Below are 26,742 nucleotides of genomic sequence, written 5' to 3' on the forward strand. Positions count from 1 at the left end.
ACTTTACTTTGCAGCAGCAAAGATATCAGAGTTAAAAGAAACACTGCAGTTGGACTAGCAGGTGCTTCTTGCCTGGATTAATAAGAACAGACTAACCTTGAATGTTTCAAAGACAAAGTGTATGTTATTTAAAGCTAGGCATAAAAAATGTGATGATAAACTTGATATTGTGCTAAAGGATATGGACATAGAACAGGTTCAAGAGGTGTAACATTTGATGAGCAGCTATCCTGGGAAAAACATATAGATATGGTGGTGAAAAATATGGGAAGAAATATGTCTTTTATTAAAAGATTTAGATCTTTTATGACCTCAGCCTCCAGAATTTTAGTGATTAAATCGTTAGTGCTGTCTCACCTGGACTACTGCTCTGTGGTGTGGTCAGGTGCAGCTCAGAAACATCTGGCTAAATTACAAACCGCACAGAACAGAGCGGCCAGGCTGGCACTGGGACTGCCCTGTGTGTGGACTCAGAGCTCTGCTGAGCTGCATGTGCGTCTGTCGTGGCTCAGAGTAGAGGAGAGACTGAAATGTAATGTTTTGTGTTCCCTGAGGAATATTAATGTTTGTGAAAGACCTTCTCTTTTGTTCAGTTTGTTACATTATGTGAGAAATGAGCACAATTATTCAACCAGGCAGGCAGCTTCTGGTCATTTGACTCGACCCATTCCGAGAACAGAAGCAGTGTGCAGGTCTGTGCTGTTCAGAGCTGTGACTCTGTGGAACAAACTGCCTCATAACATCTTGACTGCTACTACGAAAGGTGCATTTAAAACACTTGTTGAAAGCCTTAATATATGAATATTTGTGTAACAGATTGTACTGTAATGTGAAATAATTTGAAATGTATAGTTGTTCTTATGATGTGATCATTTGATATGTTTTGTGTATCTGTATAATTTTAAAAGGACCCCAGGAAGAGTAGCTGTCAAATTACTGACAGCTAATGGGGATCCAAATAAATAAACAATAAACGATGTTTTAATCACTGATTCTTTGATAGGACCACTGTGTTTCTTAATGATAAGATATGATAAACTCCTGGTTCTGTGTTACAGGCAACCCTGGGGCTGCTACATGCTTAGAGTGGCCATTACTGGAAGTGGATTCTGATTAATCCTTCTGCATATGTCAGACTTAAAATCTAACTAAAGTGGTGGTCTACAGGCCTATTTTAAGAAACAAAATGCAAGCATGCATTCTGTAGATTTCCCATCATGCCAGAGAGTCAGACTGAAATCATTATTTTTTTTAGATGCATAAATAACTGAGGACAGAGTGGACCAGGACAAGCCTCCCTGTCCCCTTCAGAGGGACCTGGACAGTGGGGGTGGGGGTGTGACCCCCCCCCCCCCGCTGTGGGCCTCATTCTGTGCTGAAGGGCCCCATTGATCTCAGATTATTGTTCAATAATCCTTCAACAGTTGCTGTGATCAGCAGGATCTGACAGGTGTGTTTGATCCTCCTCCTTAAAACTTTCATTTTTGATAAAGGTTATAGTTAGAGTGGCTCAGGTTATCCTGAGCTATCTCTATAGTTATGCTGCTATAGGCTTAGACTGCTGGAGGACATAGGCACCCCTTTTTCATCATTCTGCTTCATTCTTTCTCTATTCTCCCACTCTGCAGAATCTGTTAGTTCAATCTCTAATGTTCTGCTCTCTCTGCTTTTTCTCATAGTAGCTTCATCTGGTCTGTTCCTGTTTGGCTGTGACTCCATCCTGGAGAGAAATATCAGCTGTGCTGCTGCCATCAACACCTTTGTTTCTAGACGTTGGAGCTTGGCCTGTTTTTCAATGTAGTCCTGTTTCTCTGACTGTGACTAACTGGATGTGCTCTCTTTATCCACTGACATGGGAGCTGGCTCGGAGCTCATCTGCCTGGCTGTGTGTTTCCTGGACGGGGCCGCCTGTGGAGCTGGTTGACAGTTGCCTTTTGTATCTATGCTTCTTTTTCTATGTCTGCTTCTGTCTCCTTGAACCCCGGTCGGCCTCAGCAGATGGCCGCTCACACTGAGCCTGGTTCTGCTGGAGGTTTCTTCCTGTTAAAAGGGAGTTTTTCCTCTCCACTGTTGCTACAAGCATGCTCAGTGTGAGGGATTGCAGAAGAGTCAATGAGTCGATGCAATCAGCTGGTTTTCCTTAGATAGAAAACTTTTAATCAATTTGACTGGATGATCTGGTGAACTGTAAAGTGCCTTGAGATGACTTGTGTTGTGAATTGGCGCTATATAAATAAACTGAATCGAATTGAATTGAATCCAGCTGGGATTAATTATATTGAATTATATTTTGGTCTCAGATTATTTATTATTCTCCTCTCTTTCATTTCTGTCTGTTGATTTTATTCTGTGTGTCTCAGAGCTTCAATCTAATATAAAAATAATTATGATTTATATAAAATCACCTAAAGAAACTTATGAACCATGAAAAAAACAGACCAAAAAGTGAAGCTGTTGTTCACCTCGGACATTTAATCAGTTATTTCCATCCTTTAAAGTGATACCTGTAAATAAAATAATCTACTATATATACGTTAATACCTCTATGGGATGAGGCTTTGGAAGATTCCTCTGAAAATACATAAAAACTATTAGTTGATAAATAAACTGTTAACTTTGAAATTGAAATTAGTGGTCCTTTTATTACTGAGAGGGTAAAATGATTATTTTATGACAGATGATAGATTTACATTTAGGATCATTCTGAAGTTTAAGAAAAATCCCAACCCTGGACTGAAAGAAAACATCTCCTTTTTAAAATGAAATTCATTTGAAATGTAAATACCGTAAATTCTCTAATATTGGCCTGTATTCCAATAGCGGCCGGGTCTCTAATAATGGCCGGTCTCGCTGTCAGAGGAGGTAAATAATGGCCGGTCTCTAATACAGGCCGGGGCTATAAACGTTTTTTCTGGGCATACCTCAACATTATACTTGTGGTAGTAAGTAACAAACAAGTACCACAGCTCTGCGCAGCTGGACGACAGGCCCTGACTGCTGCCCGTCTGCGCGAGGAAGAGAACAGACACGCAGCAGAACATGAGGAGGAGCTCGAGTGATGAGGAGATTAAAGGGAGAGATGAAGAGGAGGAGGAAACTGAGGAGGAGGATTAAACAGAATTGGAGGATTTTATTTTTTTTTTTTACTTCAAACCAAGCGAGACATGGTAACTGTACTTTTTCAATAAATGAACCTAGTGTTTTATAGGTTCAAATAGACACAAAATCTCATTTTTATTCATTCCACTGGTAGTCTGTTTTGCTCAAATAGCAATAGAGGCCTGTCTCTAATTCTGGCCTCTATCCAATAAAGGAATTACGGTATAAGCATAAAGAAGAAAATCAAAGAGAAAGTGTGAATCGGTTGTTTTTATTCATTAGTGGTTAAACTGTTTTAAGGAATCATTTCCAGATAAAGCAGAAGATGGAGCAGCTCCTCTGGATGCAGGTGATGATGCAAAGCGAGGCGTTCAGGTGCTGCTGATCTGCAGAGTCACATTATATACAGGAGGAAACGGGGAGCTGGTTCTGACCCGCTTCAGGTGTTCTGAAGATCACATCCATCTACTCTACTGGACAGAAGCTCTAAAACTGGAGCTGCAGGAGAAGAAGCTCAGAAGGTCAAACAGAACATAACTATTCCTCAACACTAGGGGGCAGTGTTAGACAGAAGAAGCTGCTGTGGGTGTGGTTCGAAGGCCCTTTTGGGCCATTGACTTTAGCTGTAGGGGTCAGGTTGGCCATAAAAACGAACATTTAGTGAGAAACATTTGACAGTTAAAGGTTGTAGTGACCAAGGTGAGTCCTTCTCCTACTCCTCCTCTTCTGAGATTCAGCCTCTTTAGGATAAATGATCAGAAATCCTCTTATGAAGAGTCAGAGTCTGTGGCAGGAAAGTTAGGTGGAAGGTAGACATCCTAAACTAAGAGGAGAAACATCTAACAGTGCTTCTAAAAAGGATACATAAAATACCCCCCCCCCCCCCCCAATTCTGTTAGAATCCATCCAGCTCCTTCTGTCACCAGAGGGACATGATGGAGCAGGAAGACCAGGACGTCCCTCAGGGTCCAATTGGATTGATTCCATTTTACTTCGTCCACCTCAACAGGAATAAGATGGACGGATGAAAACTCGTTCCTGTGGTGGTGAGTAGGAACCGTCTGGTTCTGGTAGGGATGGTGACCAACCCTGTAGATGGGGACCTTCATGGTTCGTGTAATGGTGAGTAGGAACCGTCTGGTTCTGGTAGGGATGGTGACCAACCCTGTAGAAGGGGACCTTCATGGTTCCTGTGATGGTGAGTAGGAACCGTCTGGTTCTGGTAGGGATGGTGACCAACCCTGAAGATGGTGACCTTCATGGTTCCTGTGGTGTTGAGTAGGAACATCTGGCTCTGGTAGGGATGGTGACCAACCCTGTAGAAGGGGACCTTCCTGGTTCCTGTGATGGTGAGTAGGAACGGTCTGGCTCTGGTAGGGATGGTGACCAACCCTGTAGATGGGGACCTTCATGGTTCCTGTGATGGTGACTAGGAACCATCTGGTTTTGGTAGGGATGGTGACCAACCCTGTAGAAGGGGACCTTCATGGTTCCTGTGATGGTGAGTTGGAACCGTCTGGTTCTGGTAGGGATGGTGACCAATCCTGTAGATGGGGACCTTCATGGTTCCTGTGATGGTGACTCGGAACCATCTGGTTTTGGTAGGGATGGTGACCAACCCTGTAGATGGGGACCTTCATGGTTCCTGTGATGGTGAGTAGGAACCGTCTGGTTCAGGTAGGGATGGTGACCAACCCTGTAGAAGGGGACCTTCATGGTTCCTGTGATGGTGAGTAGGAACCGTCTGGTTCTGGTAGGGATGGTGACCAACCCTGAAGATGGTGACCTTCATGGTTCCTGTGGTGTTGAGTAGGAACCATCTGGCTCTGGTAGGGATGGTGACCAACCCTGTAGATGGGGACCTTCATGGTTCCTGTGATGGTGAGTAGGAACGGTCTGGCTCTGGTAGGGATGGTGACCAACCCTGTAGATGGGGACCTTCATGGTTCCTGTGATGGTGACTAGGAACCATCTGGTTCTGGTAGGGATGGTGACCAACCCTGTAGAAGGGGACCTTCATGGTTCCTGTGATGGTGAGTTGGAACCGTCTGGTTCTGGTAGGGATGGTGACCAACCCTGTAGAAGGGGACCTTCATGGTTCCTGTGATGTTAAGTAGGAACCGTCTGGTTCTGGTAGGGATGGTGACCAACCCTGTAGATGGGGACCTTCATGATTCCTGTGATGGTGACTAGGAACCGTCTGGTTCTGGTAGGGATGGTGACCAACCCTGTAGAAGGGGACCTTCATGGTCCCTGTGATGGTGAGTAGGAACCGTCTGGTTCTGGTAGGGATGGTGACCAACCCTGTAGATGGGGACCTTCATGGTTCCTGTGATGGTGAGTAGGAACCGTCTGGTTCTGGTAGGGATGGTGACCAACCCTGTAGAAGGGGACCTTCATGGTTCCTGTGATGGTGAGTAGGAACCGTCTGGTTCTGGTAGGGATGGTGACCAACCCTGTAGATGGGGACCTTCATGATTCCTGTGATGGTGAGTAGGAACCGTCTGGTTCTGGTAGGGATGGTGACCAACCCTGTAGATGGGGACCTTCATGGTTCCTGTGATGGTGAGTAGGAACCGTCTGGTTCTGGTAGGGATGGTGACCGACCCTGTAGATGGGGACCTTCATGGTTCCTGTGATGTTAAGTAGGAACCGTCTGGTTCTGGTAGGGATGGTGACCAACCCTGTAGAAGGGGACCTTCATGGTTCCTGTGATGGTGAGTAGGAACCGTCTGGTTCTGGTAGGGATGGTGACCAACCCTGTAGAAGGGGACCTTCATGGTTCCTGTGATGGTGAGTAGGAACCATCTGGTTCATTAAATATTGGTCTTTAATCCAAATAATCTAAACTCTTGGACCTAAAGGACAGAACTGAACGGCTCTCTGCTCCAGCTTTAGTCGCTGTCTTTATCATCATCATCATCACCATCATTCTCGTGTAAGGCATCTTGGTGGTCTTCGTCTTCGTCCTCATCAGCCTCTTCATCATCCCCTCCTCCATTCACCATCTCCATCTCCACCTCCACCTCAGCGTTGTCTGCTTCCACATCCTCCCCTTCTATGTGCTCTACTTCCCTTGACACCTCCACCATCTCGGTTCCTTGAACCACCTCCACTTCTCCTTCACGTATCTTCTTCACGTGGAAGGTGAATGGGGGCACCTTGTAGACGGCAGTTTTGGACCGGGCGTACACCACATGGTCTGGAGTGAAGGCTTTCTTCATCTTGTCGCTGGAGGTTTTCATCTTCTGTTTTCGCTCAGGGTTCACAGTCATGCGGGTTCCAAGTTTCCCCATCTTCTTCTCAATGTTGTGACGAGTCTTCTCCAGGTTCTCCTTGGTCTTCTGCTTGGTCTTCTCAATGTTTTCCTTGGTTCTTTGTCTGGTCTTCTCCAGGTTCTCCTTGGTCTTCTGCTTGGTCTTCTCGATGTTATCCTTGGTTTTTTGTCTGGTCTTCTCCAGGTTCTCTTTGGTCTTTGCTCTGGTCTTATCCATCTTCTGTTTGGAGAAGACAGTCTTCAGGTTTTGGACACGTTGCAGGCTGCTACGCTTGATGCGTTCAGCTCGTGTCTCCTCAATGTTGTCTTCAATTTCCAGCCCTTCTTCATCGGAAGAAAGATCTACATGGGGCTTGTCCTCCTTGTCATCCTCTTCTCCTGCTTCTCCAGGTTCCTCCACAGCTTCTTTAAGCTCTAACAGACTGCCTCCTCTGCTTCCCGATACAGACTCAGAAGCCCTCATGGACTTGGAGATGCTGAGTTTTGAGGGAACTTTCACTTCATCCTGTGAAGAAACAAACATAAAGGGGTTTGAGGCTAAATGGGACGAGCAGCCATGCTCACAAAAATAAAACAGAATAAAATCATTGCTTTCATTTCACTGGTTCTCGGTCTGTAGACTGGTTCTAATTCATCTCAATGAACGGTAGATTTCACAGGAACATCAGCACTGGTATCAGCGGCATAGTTTTGGGTTCAGCATTGGAGGGCTGGGTTTTGATCAGTTGTTGTTGAAATCAAATAACACCTTTTGTAAAAATGCAAATTATAACAAAAACACAAAAAATCCAGAAGTAAACATTAAAAAACTTTTTTTTTTTTTTACTCGTCTCCCGCTTGGACTGGGTCACAAGGCAGCAGCTTTGCAGAGACTCCCAGACCTCCTTCTATTCAGACCTCCTTCTATCCAGACCTTCTTCTCTCCAGATATACCTCTATCCAGACCTTCCTCTATCCAGAGATCCCTCTATCCAGACCTCATTCTCTCCAGACATACCTCTTTCCAGACCTCCTTCTATCCAGACCTCCTATCCAGATCTCCCTCTATCCAGACCTCCTTCTATCCAGAGATCCCTCTATCCAGTCCTCATTCTCTCCAGACATACCTCTTTCCAGACCTCCTTCAATCCAGACCTCCTTCTATCCAGATCTCCCTCTATCCAGACCCCCTTCTCTCCAGACAGACCTCTATCCAGACCTCCTTCTATCCAGACATACCTCTATCCAGACATACCTCTATCCAGACCTTCCTCTATCCAGAGATCCCTCTATCCAGACCTCCCTCTATCCAGAGATCCCTCTATCCAGACCTCCTTCTATCCAGAGATCCCTCTATCCAGACCTCCTTCTATCCAGAGATCCCTCTATCCAGACCTGCTTCTATCCAGACCTCAATCTATCCAGACCTCCCTCTATCCAGACTCCTCCTTCAGCTCTGCTGGGGAAGCGTGAGATTCTCTAGGTGCTCCCTCCATTATGTCCTGGTCCTCCTGCTGGTGGGACATCCCTGGAACCCCTCAGAGGGAGGCGTCCATCAGATAAAGATGTCTGATCCTCCATAGCTGACTCCTCTGGATGTGGAGGAGAAGCAGCTCTACTCAGGGCCTCTCCCTGATGACCCAGCTCCTCACCCTCTCTCTGAGGGAGAACCAAGCCTCCGTGCAGAGGAAGATTGGATCCAGGACCTGGTACTTCTCAGATTTTATTTAATTTCTTTTCATATTTAACTTTTTCAAATTCAAATTCTTCAAACTGTTTTTGTTTTATTTTTACATTTAATTTAAATTTTTAATTTGATTATACAGATTTTTTTATTTATTTGTTTTTCATATTGCTTAAAGTTTTTATCTTTAAAGAAAAGCGTTTTCAGTTTCTATTTAAAAAAAAGTGAGATTTTTGAGCGATTGTCTGCAGCATGTCTGCAGCATGTCTGCAGCATGTGCTCACAGGGTCTGGTCTGAGCGTCAGGAAGATTTATTTTCAACCACTTCATGATACTAAAGGCCTGGTTATACTCCTGCAGCAGTGTATTGCAGTGACCTTGATGCAGACATTTTTGATTTATGCTCCATATTGAAGCATGGTCTTTGCTATACACTGTGGGTCTAGATATGGCCGAGGCGATGAGGAAGCGGGAGGGCGAGTTTAGTCCGACAACAGAGGGACATGAGGGTGAAGAATAGCGGGGATCCAGATGGAAAAAGGGGCCCAGCGTTCTTCCGCTCCTCGCTCTTCTAGCTGGTTGTTTTCCGCAATTTCGGTCATTAAAACAAAATAAGCCAGCCATACCAGAGGACCTGGTTTTGAAGTATAAATCAGCCTTAAACTGAATCATTTCCTAATTTTAACATAAAGATGCTCAACTTCAAGCAGAGAAGCTGAAACTGTTTTCAAACATTTCATCTTTTCATTGTTTTCATGTTTTAAATGTTTTACATTCAATAATAGACTTATTACTATCTGTCCTTAGAACATCATCTCTCTTTCACCATCAGAATTGTCCAATAAGGCGGCCCGGTATCACTATGGAACACGCCCACTGACCACAACCTTTAATCTGCAGAAGGGATGGAGAGAAACGAGGAAAGGTGCCCTGGTCTGGACCAGAACCAGAACCAGAACGGCTGGGACTCTGCTTTCTGGAACCAGACATCCATCCAGGGCCGCTGGCATTGAGTCTGGACCACCGTCCCTCAGAGGAGGTGATTGCTCAGCCATTTAGGTAGAAAGAAAGAGCTACAGTTCTGGTTCTGACCCATTTGTTTCACTAGAGGTGCAAACCACCCTTCCAGCTGGTCTCCCTGACGTCTGGCCCCACACCAGCCCCTGATCCAAACAGGAACCCACTTCAGCCAGAACAAAGGAGTCCCAGAGTGTGTGTGTTTGGTCGGGGTGTGGAAAGCGGACATGTTTTTCTGCTTTCGTTCCTCAGAGTCTTGGAAAAGCATCACTCCAACAGGAAGATGATAGCATCTGTGCAGGTTTTCCAGGGTGGAGACACATCCATTGTTCACTTGGAGGACGATGGTGGATGTTTGCTGGAGGTTTTGTCCTCCAGTATCTTGGCTAAACTTCACCTCATAGGAAAGTTTCTGCAGCTTCCATTGGGACTTAGTTCAGGTCAGGGGTGTCAAACAGGGGGTGGTGTGGGGTTATCTGGAACCAGTTTGACATCCCTGGTCTGATTGCTGACTGAAGCAGTTTTCTTAATTGTTTTTAAAAAGTATTTTTATTTAGCTCCATTTATCTGATCCATATTTAAACATTGGAAAAATACAGTAAATCTGCAGAAGGAGAGAGACCATCTCTACAGGACTACAAACAGCTCCTCCATCAGCCTGATGGGGGTGGGGGTGGGGGGGGGGGGGGGGGGTGGGGGGGGTTAATGCCTGGATGGAAATACTTTAACAGCAGAGGAAATTCTCGGCCGAGCGCCTGAAAGTCTTTGCGTGTCCCCGATCCATGGAAAGACTTCAGGCCTCCACCTCCGTGTTCTCACTTCCTGATTAGCTCATTTAATGGGACATTGTTCTGCCGCCCCAAAGACAGGAAGGTACGGTCAGAGTGCTGGAAAACATGAAGGAGGTAGGTCATAGCTCTGGGCCTCGGGGGGGCCACATAACGACCTCGCTCCTAAACCACTAAAGAGAGAAAGGAGGTGTTTGGAGTTTCAGAGCAGGACTTCCTGCAGCTGGCAGAGCTGGAAAAGGCCAGAAACAGTCTGAAGATGGAAACTGAGCATCAGGGATGGGAGGCCTTCTGACACCATCTCACACACTCAGCTGCAGGAACGCCGGCCACAGGAGGAAAACATGGAAGGAGATTTCCTCCATGCAGTCTCTGTGTCCTTCTGATGTTACCATGGGAACAGTTGTCCTCTCCATGCATTAAAGCTTTCAATCATGAAACTTCTGTCTTTCAACATTTCTTCCTGAATCAGTTCAGTTTATTTTTAACAATTTTTTCATGAAATTGGGAATTCATTAAATCCTTTCCCACAATCCCAATCAGCCTTTAAAGCGGTTTCTGAGGAAACCGATTGGTTGAATATTTGGCCTTTGGGTCAGCCAGCGGCTCTATCTCTATAGAATCTCTATTTCTACAGAACCGGTACCGGCTCTATCTCTATAGAACCGCCATGTTCAGTGTCCACCCTCAGCCCGCCCTCGCCCTCCCTGTCCTTTGGACTAAAGGTGCCAACAGGCTCAGCTGTCTTTGGACCTGATGCATCTTAAAGGAATAGTACACCCAAAACATGATTAGCCTTCATTTTCTACTCACCCCCATGCTGAACAACACTCTGGAGTACTTTTTTGATATCTCAAATGCATCTGGAGATCTGGGAGGCTTCTTGCTGTCTGCTGACATTCAAATAATGGAGGTCTATGGTGACCGAGACAGAAAGGTCCATAAAAGTCCACAAAAACGTGTCAATATTCCTCCATACTGCTCGTCCAATGTATTCCAAGTGTCCTGAGTGGGTAGCATCCAGAATTTACTCGAAACAAAGTCATTTAGAATGTTTTTAGAGCATAAACAGTAGTGTATAGGATTTCCTGAAAGCGCGCACACGCGCGCTCACGACGCTACGGAAGCCGGCAGACTAAACCAGATGAAAGTGCGCATTCAGCGTCTGGTCTGCCGATAATGCAAGCGTAGAAGAAGAAATGTGCCGTTTACCTGTGCAAAGAAAGAAACAACGAAAGAAAAATGTCTGAGGACTTCAGTGTTGAAGAAGAGCATGAGTTCTTTGCCGAGCTGAATGCGCTGGTTTGGTCTGCCGGCTTCCGTAGCGTCCTGAGCGCGCATGTGCGCGCTTTCAGGAAATCCTATACACTACTGTTTATGCTCTAAAAACATTCTAAATGACTTCGTTTCGAGTAAATTCTGGATGCTACCCACTCAGGACACTTGGAATACATTGGACGAGCAGTATGGAGGAATATTGACACGTTTTTGTGGATTTTTATGGACCTTTCTGTCTCGGTCACCATAGACCTCCATTATTTGAATGTCAGCAGACAGCAAGAAGCCTCCCAGATCTCCAGATGCATTTGAGATATCAAGAAAGTACTCCAGAGTGTTGTTCAGCATGGGGGTGAGTAGAAAATGAAGGCTAATCATGTTTTGAGTGTCCTATTCCTTTAATCAGAACCGGTTCAATTGGAGGCAGCTATAGATTAGCCTACTCTGCTCAATCTAGATCAGGGATCCCCAGAGTCGGTCCCTGAGGGCTACTGTCCTGCAGGTTTTAGAGGTTTCCTGCTCCAGTACAGCTGATTTCCATTGATAGCTGATTAACAGGCTTTTGCTGAGCTGCAATCGTCAGAATCAGCTGTGCTAAAGCAGAGAAACCTCTAAAACCTTCAGGAAAATAGGAAAACATGTTTTAACAGTGAATAAAGTGTTTGCAAAGGTGCAACCAATATTTTTCTATTTTATTCAGATTTTCCAAACTTTTCCTTCAGGTTCTATTTTTCTCAGAGGAGGACAGCAGCCATGACGGGTCAAAGTAAAAACAGAAGCAAAGTTACCAAACTGTTTCCTTTTCCCCAGATCTCCATGGCAACGGGCATAAACAACCAGACAGTGTTTAGTGAAAGAAAAGGCTTTTCATCAACATGTGTGTGTGTGTGTGTGGGGGGGGGGAGATTAGTGGTATTTAACCCCCCCCGGTACCGGGCAGGGAGCGGCAGCAGCTGCTGGGTTCGGGGCGGTTGGCTCTGCAGCCGCTCTGCAGGCAGACTTGGAGTCAGACAGGAATCCTGCGGTAACACGCCCAGCTCTGTTCCTGGTTTCCTTTAACCTCCCTGCTACCATGGAGAGCCAGATGGGGTGTTTTTATTTGACATTCCATCACACATGCATGAGGGAGGATTTTCCTGCAAACTCAGGAAAACAGGGAATCCTCTGGACATCTTTGCTGATGTAGGAGAGCAAAGCTTCAACCTTCTTCACCTCCTGAACTCCAAACCAGTTCATGCTCTCCATGTGCTTAATGGAGATGTTAGCTGAGCTGATGGAGGTGACCTCCTGGTGATCAGACTCAGGCAGAGCTCAGAGCTTCCTGTAGAGCAGGGATTCCCTCAGCAGAGGGAAGGGTGGTTGTGGGCAGAGCAGGACTCTTCCCTTTAATCAGAGCCATGAGAGCAGAGAGGGAGAGATTGCTATATAAAGTGATGGCATGCTGCACGTCCCCATGGGAACAGAGAAATAATGAGTCACTGGGTTACAGCCGACAGGCCTTCTTCTTTCTCTCTGTTTTTAACCTTTTCTGGGTCGACTCGTAGAACCAAGCAAATCAGTTTAAACAATGTTTTCTCCTAAATAGGAATAGTTTTCCTAACGTAAGCATTTCTATCCTCATGGAGCCTCCAAAACTCTTTGTTCTCCTCTAATGTGAGAACTCTGCTTGTGTTGAGCAGCAGAGGAAATATGAGCAGAGCGTGCCAAGCCTGCAGGAAAGCGTGAGGAAGCTCCATGGAGCTAACAGCCCTGCTGCAGGACACTGCTCTCCATTGTTGGAGCTCACATGGTGCCACGCTGTGTTTCTGGATCTTCTGACAATTTTTCTTTCATCAGCAGATCAAATGCAATCACAAGAGACACACACTCCCTCCCACAAATATTGTCTCATGTGACCAAAGACCAGGGAAACAGAGGCTGAAGCCTCCTCCTGAATCTGAGGCATACATGAGGAGCGACCTGGAGTGACCTCCTCCTGGACCCAACTAGGAGAAGATCCATCAGAGCTCTCTTCTCGGAGCCTCTCAGGGTCTATTTACGCTCCTCCATGGCTGACTAGCAGAGATCTGAGCATTCATGGATGAGACTAGCCGTTTCTATGGCAACCCTTTGTTTTTCCCGGTAACAAAGGAGACTGCTTTTAATGGAGGTTCTCTCTCAGTCCTGTTGGTGTCCATCCTGGGCCTTAAGGGGCCAGAAACCTCCTATGAGTTTCACGTGTCATTGTGAGACTAGATGTTTGATCTACAGTTCTTTTTTCTCTGAAAAGAATCAGACCTTCAGACCTTCTGACTCAGGATCTGCTGGATCCGCTGATGTCAGGGACCTGATGCTCCCAGAGCTGCCTTCAGGTGGAGGGGAATCAAACCCTGGACCTCTCTTTGTCTCTCTAGCTGTCTTCGGTCTGTCATCCTGGGTTTCCTGCTCAGGTTCTAGGAACCTCTTTCCCAGGTCCCCGTAGTCCTTATACCAGTTGTTCCTGACCCTGGTCCTCAGGGGCCTCCATCCAGTCCCTGTGATCGAGCTCAGCTGACTGACATGGAGGCGGTGAAACCGCTTCCTTACAGCAGAGGATCTGTTATCCATCCTTCCTCTTCCTCACCTCAACCCTCGCTAATATCTCTAAAGGCAGCGCAGGCCGTCTGCAGGCTGAGCTGGAGATGAAATAAGTCGCCCCTTCTCTGATGCAGCTTCACATATTTATCAAGTTTATTTATAAGTTTAATAAACTGATTAAAGGCAGCATTGGGTGCAGATCTGTTCACATTTACTATCTAATAATTTAAAAAAACACACTTTTATTACAGGACAGATGCTATGGGTCCGATCTAATAACAGGAAATTTAATTAAACATATTTTAATTAGTTTGGTAAAAACATTGATATTAAAAGAACCGTCACAGTCTGATCCTGCGGAATAAAGTGAAGTGGTCTGGATGGAGGGTTAGGGTGATCCGCACCGATCCGAGTGCAGAGGCTTCAGGTCCTTCACAGAGTTTAAAATATGAAAGCAAAAATCTATGCATCTACTTTCTACGATGATCTATTTTAGTGATTAAAAGCAATGCACCATCTCTCTACTGTTAAATCATTTAGCTTCCAGTTTCTCTTATAACTCTTCGATTCACTGAAAGCAAATATCTGTTTGTTCAAGATCTATTTCCGTCCCATTTAGACTCACATGATGGAGATGATCTAATAACCAAACTTTTACAGAACTCACAAACATCTGACTCATCCAGAAAAAAATGGAAACTATTCCAAGGAAAGATAACGATCTGAACAACACATGCCATCATCATTAATATAGAAGTAGAGCCAAGAGAAACCACCTAAAAGCTCAGTTTTAAATTCAGTCATTGGGCCTGTTGTGGGCAGGCTTTGGAACCAGCAGCTAGCAGAGATCCTGCAGGGGCCCCTGAGGGCCCCTTCTTTTCCCAGAGTGCAGCTAAGCCGGCCTGTAGGACCCCAGATCACACATCTAGACAAACACATCTGCATTTCACACATTTTCCTGAATGTGGTTTTGGAGGCCCCTCAGTTTAACGAGCAACACAGGGACCCTTAATCCAGGGCGTTCCAGGGGCCAGAGAAGGAAGCATGCAAAGCTCCATGGTCTGGGTCCTGAAAATATGGTCAAACACTCTGATCTGTGTTTTATCCATAAAATCATTCCTGTTTTATCCTTCCTCACCTTCACCTGTTTGTCACCAGCGAACATCTGTTGGCTGCAGAAGCAGAGGAGCAGCGAGTGATTCAGGTTCTAAGGGTCCCTGTAGGGCCAAACTGCCCTTTCTATTTGAGCTGCAGCGGATCGGATCCTCAGCACCACATCCATCCCAACCCTCCACATGCACATCAGATCCGTTAAAGAAATGCCTCATTGTCAGTCGCCGTCGGCACCAACTGACATCAGCCTCCTGCTGCCATCGTACCGACATGATGCCGTCATGATGCCACCATCCTGCCACTGTGATGCCGCCATCCTGCCACCGTGATGCCGCCATCCTGCCACTGTGATGCCGCCATGATGCCACCATCCTGCCACTGTGATGCCGCCATCCTGCCACCGTGATGCCGCCATCCTGCCACTGTGATGCCGCCATGATGCCACCATCCTGCCACTGTGATACCGCCATGCCACCATGATACCATCATCCTGCCACTGTGATGCCGCCATGATGCCACCATGATGCCGCCATCCTGCCACTGTGATGCCCCCATGATGCCACCATCCTGCCACTGTGATGCCGCCATGATGCCACCATCCTGCCACTGTGATACCGCCATGCCACCATGATACCATCATCCTGCCACTGTGATGCCGCCATGATGCCACCATGATGCCGCCATCCTGCCACTGTGATGCCCCCATGATGCCACCATCCTCCCACTGTGATGCTGCCATGATGCCACCATCCTGCCACCATGATGTCACCATCCTGCCACTGTGATGGCGCCATGATGCCACCACCCTGCCACTGAGATGCCGCCAGGATGCCTCCATACTGCCACCATGATGCCGCCATGATGCCACCATCCTGCCGCCATGATGCCACCATACTGCCACTGTGATGCCGCCATGATGCCTCCATACTGCCACCATGATGCCGCCATGATGCCACCATCCTGCCACCATGATGCCACCATCCTGCCACTGTGATGCCGCCATGATGCCACCATACTGCCACTGTGATGCCGCCATGATGCCTCCATACTGCCACCATGATGCCGCCATGATGCCACCATCCTGCCACCATGATGCCACCATCCTGCCACCATGATGCCACCATCCTGCCACTGTGATGCCGCCATGATGCCACCATATTGCCACCATGATGCCGCCATGATGCCATCATCCTGCCACTGTGATGCCACCATGATGCCTCCATACTGCCACCATGATGCCGCCATGATGCCACCATCCTGCCACCATGATGCCACCATCCTGCCACTGTGATGCCGCCATGATGCCACCATCCTGCCACCATGATGCCACCATCCTGCCACCATGATGCCACCATCCTGCCACTGTGATGCCGCCATGATGCCACCATATTGCCACCATGATGCCGCCATGATGCCATCATCCTGCCACTGTGATGCCACCATGATGCCACCATCCTGCCACTGTGATGCCGCCATGATGCCACCATACTGCCACTGTGATGCCGCCATGATGCCACCATATTGCCAACATGATGCCGCCATGATGCCATCATCCTGCCACTGTGATGCCGCCATGATGCCACCATCCTGTTACCAGTGGTCTGCTACCAGACCACTTTGGACCAGCAGATTGAGAAGCCATCAGGAACAAGAAAACATTTAACCCCCCAGATTAAATCCTGCATCAGAAAACTAGAAATATGTCTGATCGGGTGAAGGTCACATCAGTTTGGTTTACAAAAAAAACCTTTAAGCTTATTTAACTCTGCTTTGTTAAGGAAAGCTCTGTGTTTCCATCTTGAAGCTTTTCTCTCTCTGGTTCTTCCTCTGAGCAGAGATCACTCAGGACAAATTCTTTAAATAATGCTTCATAACGTTTATTTATTAAATAACCAGGAGACATGACAGTAGATTATAATCTTAGTGTGATCAGTGTTGCAGAAGGCAGAGCAACCAACCGGGCTCACATCTGGTTAGAGTGGCCCCCAATCCCAGTTAGAGAAGCAGTTTATACAACAATCATCATCATCATCATCATCATAGACATTTACAGATGAGGCTTCATCCATGGCTCCAGCCTTATCAGAATATTTCATGTTATTCTTAGCTGAAGGAAGCCTTTCTCATTTATTCCCGGATCTTTACCACATTCATTAATGATAAAGACTTTTATCCCAACAGAGGAACCGTCCTAAATAGATAAACTTCTGGGGAAAACATCAGTTCTGACTCCCAGCAGGCAGGAAATATCAGGATGTAATAAACTCACACATCATCAATGATAATTATCCTAACAACTGTTGAAATAAAGCTCAGATTGTCATGAAGCAGTACTCTGGGTCACGCGACCCATTCTGCAACCAATGTGACCCTCTCAAATTCCATAAGTGAGTTTTTGAGAAGAGCAGGCTGGACAGAGCATCGATACACACCAACTCGTCAATATTGACCTGAGAAATAATCACATGTCAAATGAAGCTTTGACTGGATGATCTGGTGACCTGTAAAGTGCCTTTAGGTGACATGTGTTGTAAATTGGCGCTATGAAATAAACTGAATTGAAACTGAATTAATACATATGTCTAAAAGTAATGCAGTGATGCTTTAATGTTTTGATCTGTGATAATCAGATCAATAGATTGTCTTATGGAAACCTGGCTGCAGCAAGAAGATAGACTCTCTTATGACAATTTTTAAATAACTCAAAACAATACTTTTTAACAGACAAAGATTCACACGTCACACTAAAGGTCCATTGGCTGAATTTGGTTCATCACAGCATTTTATCCAGTCTTTAAGGGCAGAAAAGTCATTTCATCTCATTAGGTAGAATTTTTTTTTCTTTTAAAGTCACAATGTGGCTAAATTGTTTAAACTGGAGGGAAGTTGCATTTCCAAGGCACTGTGTGCTTTATCAATGGAGTGATAAATGCAAATGTTCCATTTTTACAGCAGGAACCAGCCCTTTTACAGACCTGGTGAAAAATAAGTTTGAAACCCGTTCTAACTTTAAAATAATCTGTTCCCCTTAAGGTGACCTTGGTATCACAGAGAAACACTGCAAAGGGCAACAATGTCATTTCTTCCCCTATGCAAGCTGATGATGTCATTGACAATAGTTCTTTCTTGTTATGTGTTAGAATAGACAACGGCCCATAAAAACAAGGTAATTACTCAAAGGAAGCAGGTTCTCTGATCCAACACAGAGCAGCAAACCTTAAAGCACAACACCAGGAAACTGGAGAGAAAATAGTGCTTTACATCTTTTTATGTGAAATAGAGTCGGCTATTTTATAAAAAAAAAAGACCTCTCACCAAGTTAGAAGAGTAGTTTTTCATCATTAATGTGGATTATTGTTAGAGTGGCTCAGCTTATCCTGAATTATTTCTGTAGTTTCCCTCTTATAGGCTTAGGCTGCTGGAGGACATAAAGACCACTTTTCCTCTCTTTCTCCTTTTTTCCATTTTCTTCTTTCTTTAAGTAGTTACATCTGGCCTGCTGTTGTGCTCAGTAAATAATGTTGATGCAGTGTGTGTGTGTGTGTGTGTGTGTGTGTCGGGGGGGCTGGAACACCACTTGATCACAAAAAAAAACTTTCTATGAAAAGGAAAACTGGGAGATTTCATTGCCTCTCTAATGGATGAGAAGGCAGGAACATTGGACAGTAGATTTTACAGTTTAGAGCAGCCACTGATTTACAGTGATTAGATAAACTTACCAGGGAGGACAGCTCTGCTCTAGGATTACCCTAAATGATTACAGAGGACTTTCCCATCTATCTAACAAAATCTATCTGTATGAAAGCAGCCCATCTACAGGCCAGTGTTCTAATACTGCTGGATCTCCCAAACCAAAGAGGAGCGATCTAAAGGTCCTGTTCTTCTCACAATCAAACAAGAATGCAAAGGTTTCTATTTTTAGATTGTTTTCTCCCTCCATGGCTAATTCTTTCCTCATTTGCTGCTTTCTCCTCCATGCTTTTCTTCTATTCTCTCTTTATTTTGACAAACTGCTTTCAGTGGTTGGAAGATGCTTCACATGAGCACGCGCTCTGCCCTCTATAAACACTTCCTCTCAGCTGAAACAACCATCCCTACAATCCTCTACATGACATAAGGAGGCAGATTTCTGGCTCACATGACCTTATATGGGCCTGAATAGACCAGTTTGCTCTGGTTGAAATTCAAGCAACATGTTTGCTCACAGAATGAACCAATGAAATGAATCAGTAAAATTCAGCAGTGAAATGTTTGAATGGCAGAGAGGAAGGTTTAATTATGAAGCTATAAGAGTCACAATATTTAATAAACTCACATCTGTGATCCCCACATGAAAAGGATAAGATCCACAGACTAATCTGCTAAAGTTCCTTTATCATACAGACTGAGATGGAGACTGATGCCTTTAGGGGTTCAGACCAAGTCAAGACTAATGAAAAATTTGATATTGAATCTAAACATTGAACCATCTCTATATCAGCATCGGTGATAAAAGATTTAATCTCATGCAGCCTGCCTTTGTTTTGTAGCTTTTGGGGCTGGCTGCTTGCCTCTCTCTCCTCTGCTTCAGATAATCAGAGAGAGCAGGTGATCAGCTTTTATCCCAAATATTTATACCTGACTCTCACAGTCAGTCTCTGCCAGATAGTCTCATTGCCTGAAGGTGAAATTTCCTCCAGCTGCCACGGCTCCACAGTAGATCTCTATCCAGGGTAGGAGAGGAGCTCCAGCCTTACAGACGTCATTACGTGACTGAATGGGTGATGCTAGTTAAATGAGGACTACAGCCTTCAGGAAAAGAGCTGAAGGTTGTGCTGACACCCCTCCTCTTTTGCTAGAGTCTCTACCTTGATCCTTCCTACCAGTGGCTGTGGCTCCACCTCTAATCACCGCTCCACTCTGACTCTCAGGTCGTCTAAATTAGCCTCGGGCTAAAAAGGATCTACGCCCCATACTACAAACATCTTTTCTATACAAACTTTCAGAATTTCTTTTCTGCGACAAAAACAGGATTGCAGCATAACAGCCATTTTTAACTGGAGTTCAAAATGGTTTTAATAAAGCAGAGTTGGAAAGTCGCAGGCCTCAGAGAGCAGATGCTGTTAATAGAGAAGACTTAATGGGAAGAAGAATTAGGTATAGTCATTTCAGAAGAGATGTGGGCTAGAGCTCTTAACCTTGTGAACGGAACTTTTTATGTACGTCTCAATCTGATTCAGTTTAAAATTCTCGACCGTACTCACTATAGCAAAGTCAGGCTTGCCAAAATATATCCTGAAATAGATGGAACGTGTAATCGCTGTAGAGCCACCAACGCAGACTTAGCTCATATATTTTGGTCGTGCTCTAAACTGAAAGAGTTTTGGAATTCAGTATTTGGGATTTTAAACGATGCGTTTGGCCTACATCTAAAACCTGGTCCTGTAATGGCTATTTTTGGGGTTGACGCTGCGATTTCTAGAAAGGAAAATGTTATTGCTTTCGCAACTCTGATCGCTCGAAGGAGAATACTTCTGGAACAGGAAAGGCATCAATGTGGCTCTCAGATATGATGATGTTCCTAAAGAATTGAAAAAGTGAAATACTTTCTGAAAGTATGGGACCCTCTATTGGGTTATTTTGACAAACGTACAAAACTCCCTTCTCGCTAGTAAACAAGTCTCAATGTAAAGTGTTTTCATTTTGGTATAATACCCCCCCTTTTTTTTGTGTTGTTTTGTTTTGTTCTCCCAAATAAAAATGTTTTTTTTCTGCCGGCACAGGGGTGTTTGGGGTTGGATGGGGTTTTCAAAATATAAAAAATGTTTAAATGCTGTGTGGTACATGGTCAAAAGAATTGTAACAACTGCAAAACACTACGATTTGAATGGCATTGTACATCTGTTTTAACAACAATAAAAATATGATTAAAAAAAATAGAGAAGACTTGGTTCAGTGGCTTGTTAGCTGAAGGGAAGAGATGGAAATTCCTCTGCTATGATTCAGTTGTCTAAATATGCTCCCTGCTCTTCGTCATCACACACCCATCCACTCCTTGTGCAGAGTCACACTCCCTGTGCACCTCCACACAGTGCACCTCTTCATCTGGACGCTCCCTGCAGCTCGCATTATCCAAACTGTGCGCAGGGGGGGGGGGTTGTTATTGGCTCGTTGGTTCTTAGGATCTCTATTGACACTAAAAAGGACCTGATTCTCTTTACTCTGACTTTCCAAAAAAGTTAAAAGCAATCCTCTGGACTTTGTTTCCAAGTTTGAAGACGTTTCTCTTCCCATCCAGGAAGCTTTTTCAATTCAAAATGTTTGGAATAGCGTTGTTTTTGTTTTGAAAACATTCAAATTGAAACGGACGGAACGGGGGTCGTTTGGCTTCGTATGGGGCATTGCAGGCTAACAAAGAACCCAAATGACCCCCTTCCAAAGGGCGGGACCCGTTCGTCCATTTCTATTTGCATGTTTTCCAAACTCTCCAAAACAAGGCTTTAATGGGCTACTGTAGAAAACCTGGAACTCAACGCTATTTCTAACATTTTGATCAAAAAAGCGAGTTGATGTGTCTGTGTTCAGTCCCTGCTCATTTGATCTATTGCTACCAGTTTGCTGAAAACTCATCCTATTGGTAAACCCAGCTGCTCTCCGGCTCTACGGAGGCCTCAGGTGTTAGAGAACACAAGTAAACTATGTTCCATTTCTTCCATGTAAAGATTGGCTACAATTGGTGAGACTGGAGATAAAATGTAAAAAGGATCCCTGAACTTGAAATAGGTGGAAAGGCAAAGGTCCAGTCCTGTTGTTTAGGTCACTGTCTTGTTGAAGACGGTTCCTGACTGTTTCCACTTTGAATTGACTGCAGACTTTGCCAAATTTTGACTTGGTCCCTCCTCTGGTTCCTGCATGCGGTGACATTGGGAAGGAACCAGGAAGAAGCCAACAACAGAACCAGAACCAGGCTGATGTGAGGATGAGAGACAGTAGAGAGGAGCGGATCTAGCAGCTTCTTCCATGTACTCATCCCTGAGGGAAAATAAATGCTGACAGGATTTATGAGAAGAGAAAAAGGAGGAGGGCTCCTGATTGGGACACTGCTTCCTGCAGCAGTCAGGAGATCATGAGGATCTGCTTTCTATTTTTGACAAGAAAGGCCTTTTTTAAAAGCAGCAATAATGAATAAAAGCTGCTAGTTAGGTGTTATTGTGACTGATTAATAGACACAGAGAGCAGAGGTTTGAAAGCTCTGCAGCTAGTTTAGAAAGTAGTATTTGTATTTTTTAACTTTGATGGAAGGTTGCATCAAAATTCGGATCTGAGTTTGAATTTCTTTCCAGCTTTTGCCTCAAAGTTCCTGTGCAGAACATAATCACTTAGAAGAGCTTTCCTGTTCAAAGAGTAACTCTGAGGGCCAACGGCAGCTGGATAAACTGTCACTCCGATAGCTAGTCTGCATTCTGCACCAATCTAACTTTACCTTTTTAAAAGGAGCGCTTTCATAACACAAACTTCAGACCATGACGTCCCAAACAGCCGAGCACTTTTCCTGTGAACAACTCTAAAAATCTCCGTTCTTGATAAAACTCTCCAGTCAGAGGATAAGACTCACCCCCCCATGTCGGATAATCTAGAGTATTTTAATCCTGAGCCGGTTTGAACCAATCTGAGCTCAGAGGAGAGAAGAAACTCATGAAATTAGAAGCAGAGCAGCGAGCACAGTTATCCATGATGGATTCCTGGTTTTCTGGCAGCCGAACGTGAACTCCATGTTTTGAGTTAGTGAGGAGCCCGAAGCAACAGTAGGGGCGGAGCCTAACTCACCACAGAACCAAACTCTTGCAAAACCCCCAAATGTTTATAGTTTTCTGCCTGTTTGAAACAGATTGCATTGGAAAGTAGTGAAGCCACAGCTCTGCGGTTTGGCAACAGATTTATGATGCCGACGGATTGAGAAACATCACTGAATGAAATACTGTGGAATGAGGAGCTGAAGCTCCGCCCTGTTCATCTGTCTCCTGCTGCCATGTCAACATAACAGCAACGTCTCTGCATCAGTCACTCTGTTACCTGACCTGAAATGCACTGCTGGAGGGGGGCGGTGGTCTGAGTCAGGGTGGAAAATCTGAATGTTCTCGCACCACAGTTAGAAAAAACACACACAATGAACTCATAGTCTAAAAAAGGTCTGGGCTTCCCTCACACGCTTTTCTCTCCTTCTCAAATAAAGAAAACGGCTTTCATTTCTCCCCTCAGTGTGTTTCATTCCTGGTGAATCGCACTTTGCACAAGCTTCAGGGTTATGTGCACGAGTAGGTGCCTGAGAGCACGCCCATCACACTCATATCTGTGCTTGGTACGCTGTCTGAGGATACAGAGTGGTCAGGCTCCCAGTGGTTTGGACTGAATCAGAATCGGACGGAGGGCCAACATGGCCGCCAGCTACACGCCGATGCCGTGGATTCGCTCCATTGTTGGTTCAAGTCAACAACATGTTTTAGAAATGAAAAAATAAATACATTTAAATCTGAAAGAAATGTAATTAAATTAAGATTGTGATTTTCTCTGTTTAGTTTTTTATGTTAAATTTAAAAAAAAATATTGATTTTTTTTTCAGTTTAAATATTTTATGTCTTTATATATATATATATATATATATATATATATATATATATATATATATATATATATATATATATATATATATACGTGTGTGTGTGTGTGTTTTATCAAATTTCTGTTCTTGGCATAAAGTTTTTATTCTGCATTTATTCTGCATTCTCTTCAAATCACGTTTCCCTTTCCCTCTGATGATTTTAGAAAGAACATTTCTGATTGAGCTGGTAAACACAGTTTAAAAGCAAAAAAATGCTATTCATAAAACTCAATCTGAAAAACTGAAATTCTATGAAAAAAAATCGAATATAAACCTCTTAAACCAAAAAGAAAATAATAATTTTGAAATGATAATGTTTAAAAAGATCAAATCTATAAAGAAGTCAAAGATATATGGAAAACTGAACCAGAGGAAACAGTAAAGTTACTCCCAAATAATTTTTAGATTAAAACATTTTTAAAAGTTTAATTTTTTCTTGATTTGTTTTTTGTTTGTTTTTTTGCTGCACCAATAATGGAATAAAAGATCTGAATGAAAAAGGAAATGCATCTTTCATTAATGAATTCTGTCCATTTTCCTTCTCTCTGTTATCAACATTTAAAAACTGCAGCGGCACAAAGATCCATAGAAACAGATCCACTTCTGACTCTAATGAAGGAACCCAGGAAGCTCATTTCAACCAGAGAATCTTTGGAGACTTTTCTGCATGTCAGGTTCTCTAAAGGAGGAAGTGGACAGCTGCCCTGCCTTTAAGCTGAGCACCAACTCTGTCATTTTTCCACTGATGCTTCTGGAGCTGGATCTCCAGCCTGGAGGAGGGCCACACCCATCCCCATGAACATGCTGGGAGTTGGGCAGGAGAAGCCTGTCTCTGCTTGTTGTCATACAGACTCACTAACCCACCTGGTAAACCATGACTTTAAAGTTGCGCCTCTTCAGCAGCTCTGCCTCGTTGGTTTCCAGCTTCTTGATCTGGCTCCCTTGCTTCTCCAGCGTAGCTCGGACGGTCTTCACGTTGATGCTGACCTTGCGAACCTTCTCCATCATCTTGTTGACGCTGTTGGATGTGGTGCTGTGGTTCTTGCTCAGCTTGGTCAGCTCGCCTTGGATGCTGGTCACCGTGCGCTCCATCTCCTGCTGTCTGGTCTCCAGCCCACTCTGGGTCTGCTGGATCTGGTCCACCGCTCCGATGATCTTGTCAAGCAAAGACAGAACCATCACCCCCGTTAACTTGTGTGTCTGAAGCCTGAGCCCCGTTCTGCTCCTGGTCGGGTTCCTCTGCGGTGTGCAGATCTTTCTTGGCGGCAGCCAGGGCGTTATCTTCTTCATCTGAAGGAGGCAGGTGGATCTCATCTTCTGAGATTTCTGTCAGGGATTGAGGCTCCATCAGGGCGCTCGAGGACTCCAGTACAACCATAGTTGCCATGCCGATGGATCAGAGGAGGTGAGACTGGGTCAAACTTTCAAACTATCTGAATCCTTTCCTTGTTCCTATTCCTCTCCTGCATGTATCTTTTGTTCTGCTCTTCTGAAGGCTCCCAGGATCAGACCAGTTTGGAGAAGAAGACGAGCAGAGCTGGATGTTGTGGCATCAAACTGCAGCCTTCAGGGGATTTTCTATCAGCCCCTTTTTCCACTGGACTCTCCCTTGTCCTCAGACTCCTCCCCAGGCTCTGCCTCTCACTGACTGACACACCCCCGGCCCGGTGCTGCTGACACGGCCGGGACAGAGTGCAGAGCTGCAGCAGTTCGCTCACTCGCTTGGATACAAGCTGGGACAGAGCCGAGGAGGAATGTTGGGCCACATCTGCTCTGGTTTCCTCTTCTTTCTTCATACCCTGCAGAGTTTCTTTGGTAAAGGCAAAGCAGGGCATGATTTATAACAGCCTGAAGCCCCAGGGAGAAAAACAGAGGAAATAAAGCCAACATTTACAGCAAGACATGTGGTAAAACGGGGCCTCATATGGCAGAGATGTTTGTTTATCCGTTTAAACTTAGAAACCAGGCTTGGTGTTCAGGATGCCTCAGAGAGAAAGCCTGAAAATCAGAAGAGAGAGAATAAGGCTCACATTAAACCACTTTAAACCTTTCCTCAGGATGAACGGCATCAATGCTGCTCACTGACGGTCAGAGACACATTCAGCTTCACACTCAGAAGGTCACATAAGGATTTATACGCTTTTAAAGAACCCATTGAAGCTCTGATGATGATGTCATAGCTTTGGAAGCCTCTGATTGGTTCCTTTTACCTCAGCGAGGTCCTCCTGTCCAGAGCTGGACCATGGACCATGCATAAAGAGTGGGCCGGTCCCTAAACGGCAGAACCTGCTGGTTCTTCCACACAAAGAAGGGTTCCAGCAGAACACAGTGAGCAGCAGCTGGAAGAACCAGCCTCCTTGATTCCAGAGGAGGGTAACTGGAATAAAACCCAATGACCACTGGTTTCCTCCTAGGTTCCAACATCAGGAACTCCACCAAATAGAAACTGTGCTGTTGGTGTTTGGGTGATGCTGAAGATTTCTGCACCTGCTTCAGTCTGTGCCATGAAGAATGGAGGCAGTGCTGAAGGCAGGAGGGACACGTCACCTAAGACAGCCAACTTTACTGTTTCACAATTTTTGTGGAACTTTATAAAATAATTATTCATATCTGATGATGATTTTCAAAATGAAATGTTTTCTAAATTTAATCCACATTATTTGGTTTAGAAATGGAAATTAACTCCATAGACTCGGGTTTATTTAATAGAGCTATAAATGTGTCGTAGAGACTGAAGATCCAACTGACATGAAAAAGGGGTCCCTATGTCCTGCAGCAGTCTAAGCCTATAGCAGCATAACTATGTAGCTCAGGATAACCTGAGCCACTCTAACTATAAGCTTTATCAAAAAGGAAAGTTTTAAGCCTAGCCTTAAAAGTAGACAGGGTGTCTGCCACACGGACTAAAACTGGTAGTTGGTTCCAAAGGAGAGGAGCCTGATAACTAAAAGATCTGCCTCCCATTCTACTTTTAGAAATTCTAGGAACCACTAGTAAACCTGCAGATTGAGAGTGAAGTGCTCTGTTAGGAACATAAGGAACAATCAGATCTCTGATATCAGATGGAGCTTGGCCATTTAAGGCTTTATATGTGAGAAGGAGGATTTTAAATTCTATTCTAGATTTAACAGGAAGCCAATGAAGAGAAGCCAGGATAGGAGAGATATGATCTCTCTTTTTCATTTTCATCAGAACTCTGGCTGCAGCATTTTGGATCAGCTGAAGGCTTTTAACTACGGTTTGTGGACTTCCTGATAGTAAAGAATTACAATAGTCCAGCCTTGAAGTAACAAATGCATGGACTAGTTTCTCA

The 26,742-nt window shown here is 44.8% G+C and overlaps 1 protein-coding gene across 1 annotated transcript; it reads right to left on the bottom strand.

Moving 5' to 3' along the window:
• Positions 1 to 3,351: 3,351 nt before the first annotated feature.
• LOC119796111 (caveolae-associated protein 1-like) lies at positions 3,352 to 24,978 on the bottom strand. The gene is given in 3 exon segments (XM_038304519.1): positions 3,352 to 6,881; positions 24,294 to 24,623; positions 24,625 to 24,978. Coding segments are annotated over 3 exon segments (1,410 nt in total). The 5' UTR covers positions 24,817 to 24,978; the 3' UTR covers positions 3,352 to 5,993.
• Positions 24,979 to 26,742: the final 1,764 nt, after the last annotated feature.

The sequence above is a fragment of the Cyprinodon tularosa genome, unplaced genomic scaffold, assembly GCF_016077235.1.
Source record: "Cyprinodon tularosa strain WSP-4 unplaced genomic scaffold, ASM1607723v1 ctg537, whole genome shotgun sequence".
NCBI classification, from domain to species: Eukaryota; Metazoa; Chordata; class Actinopteri; order Cyprinodontiformes; family Cyprinodontidae; genus Cyprinodon; species Cyprinodon tularosa.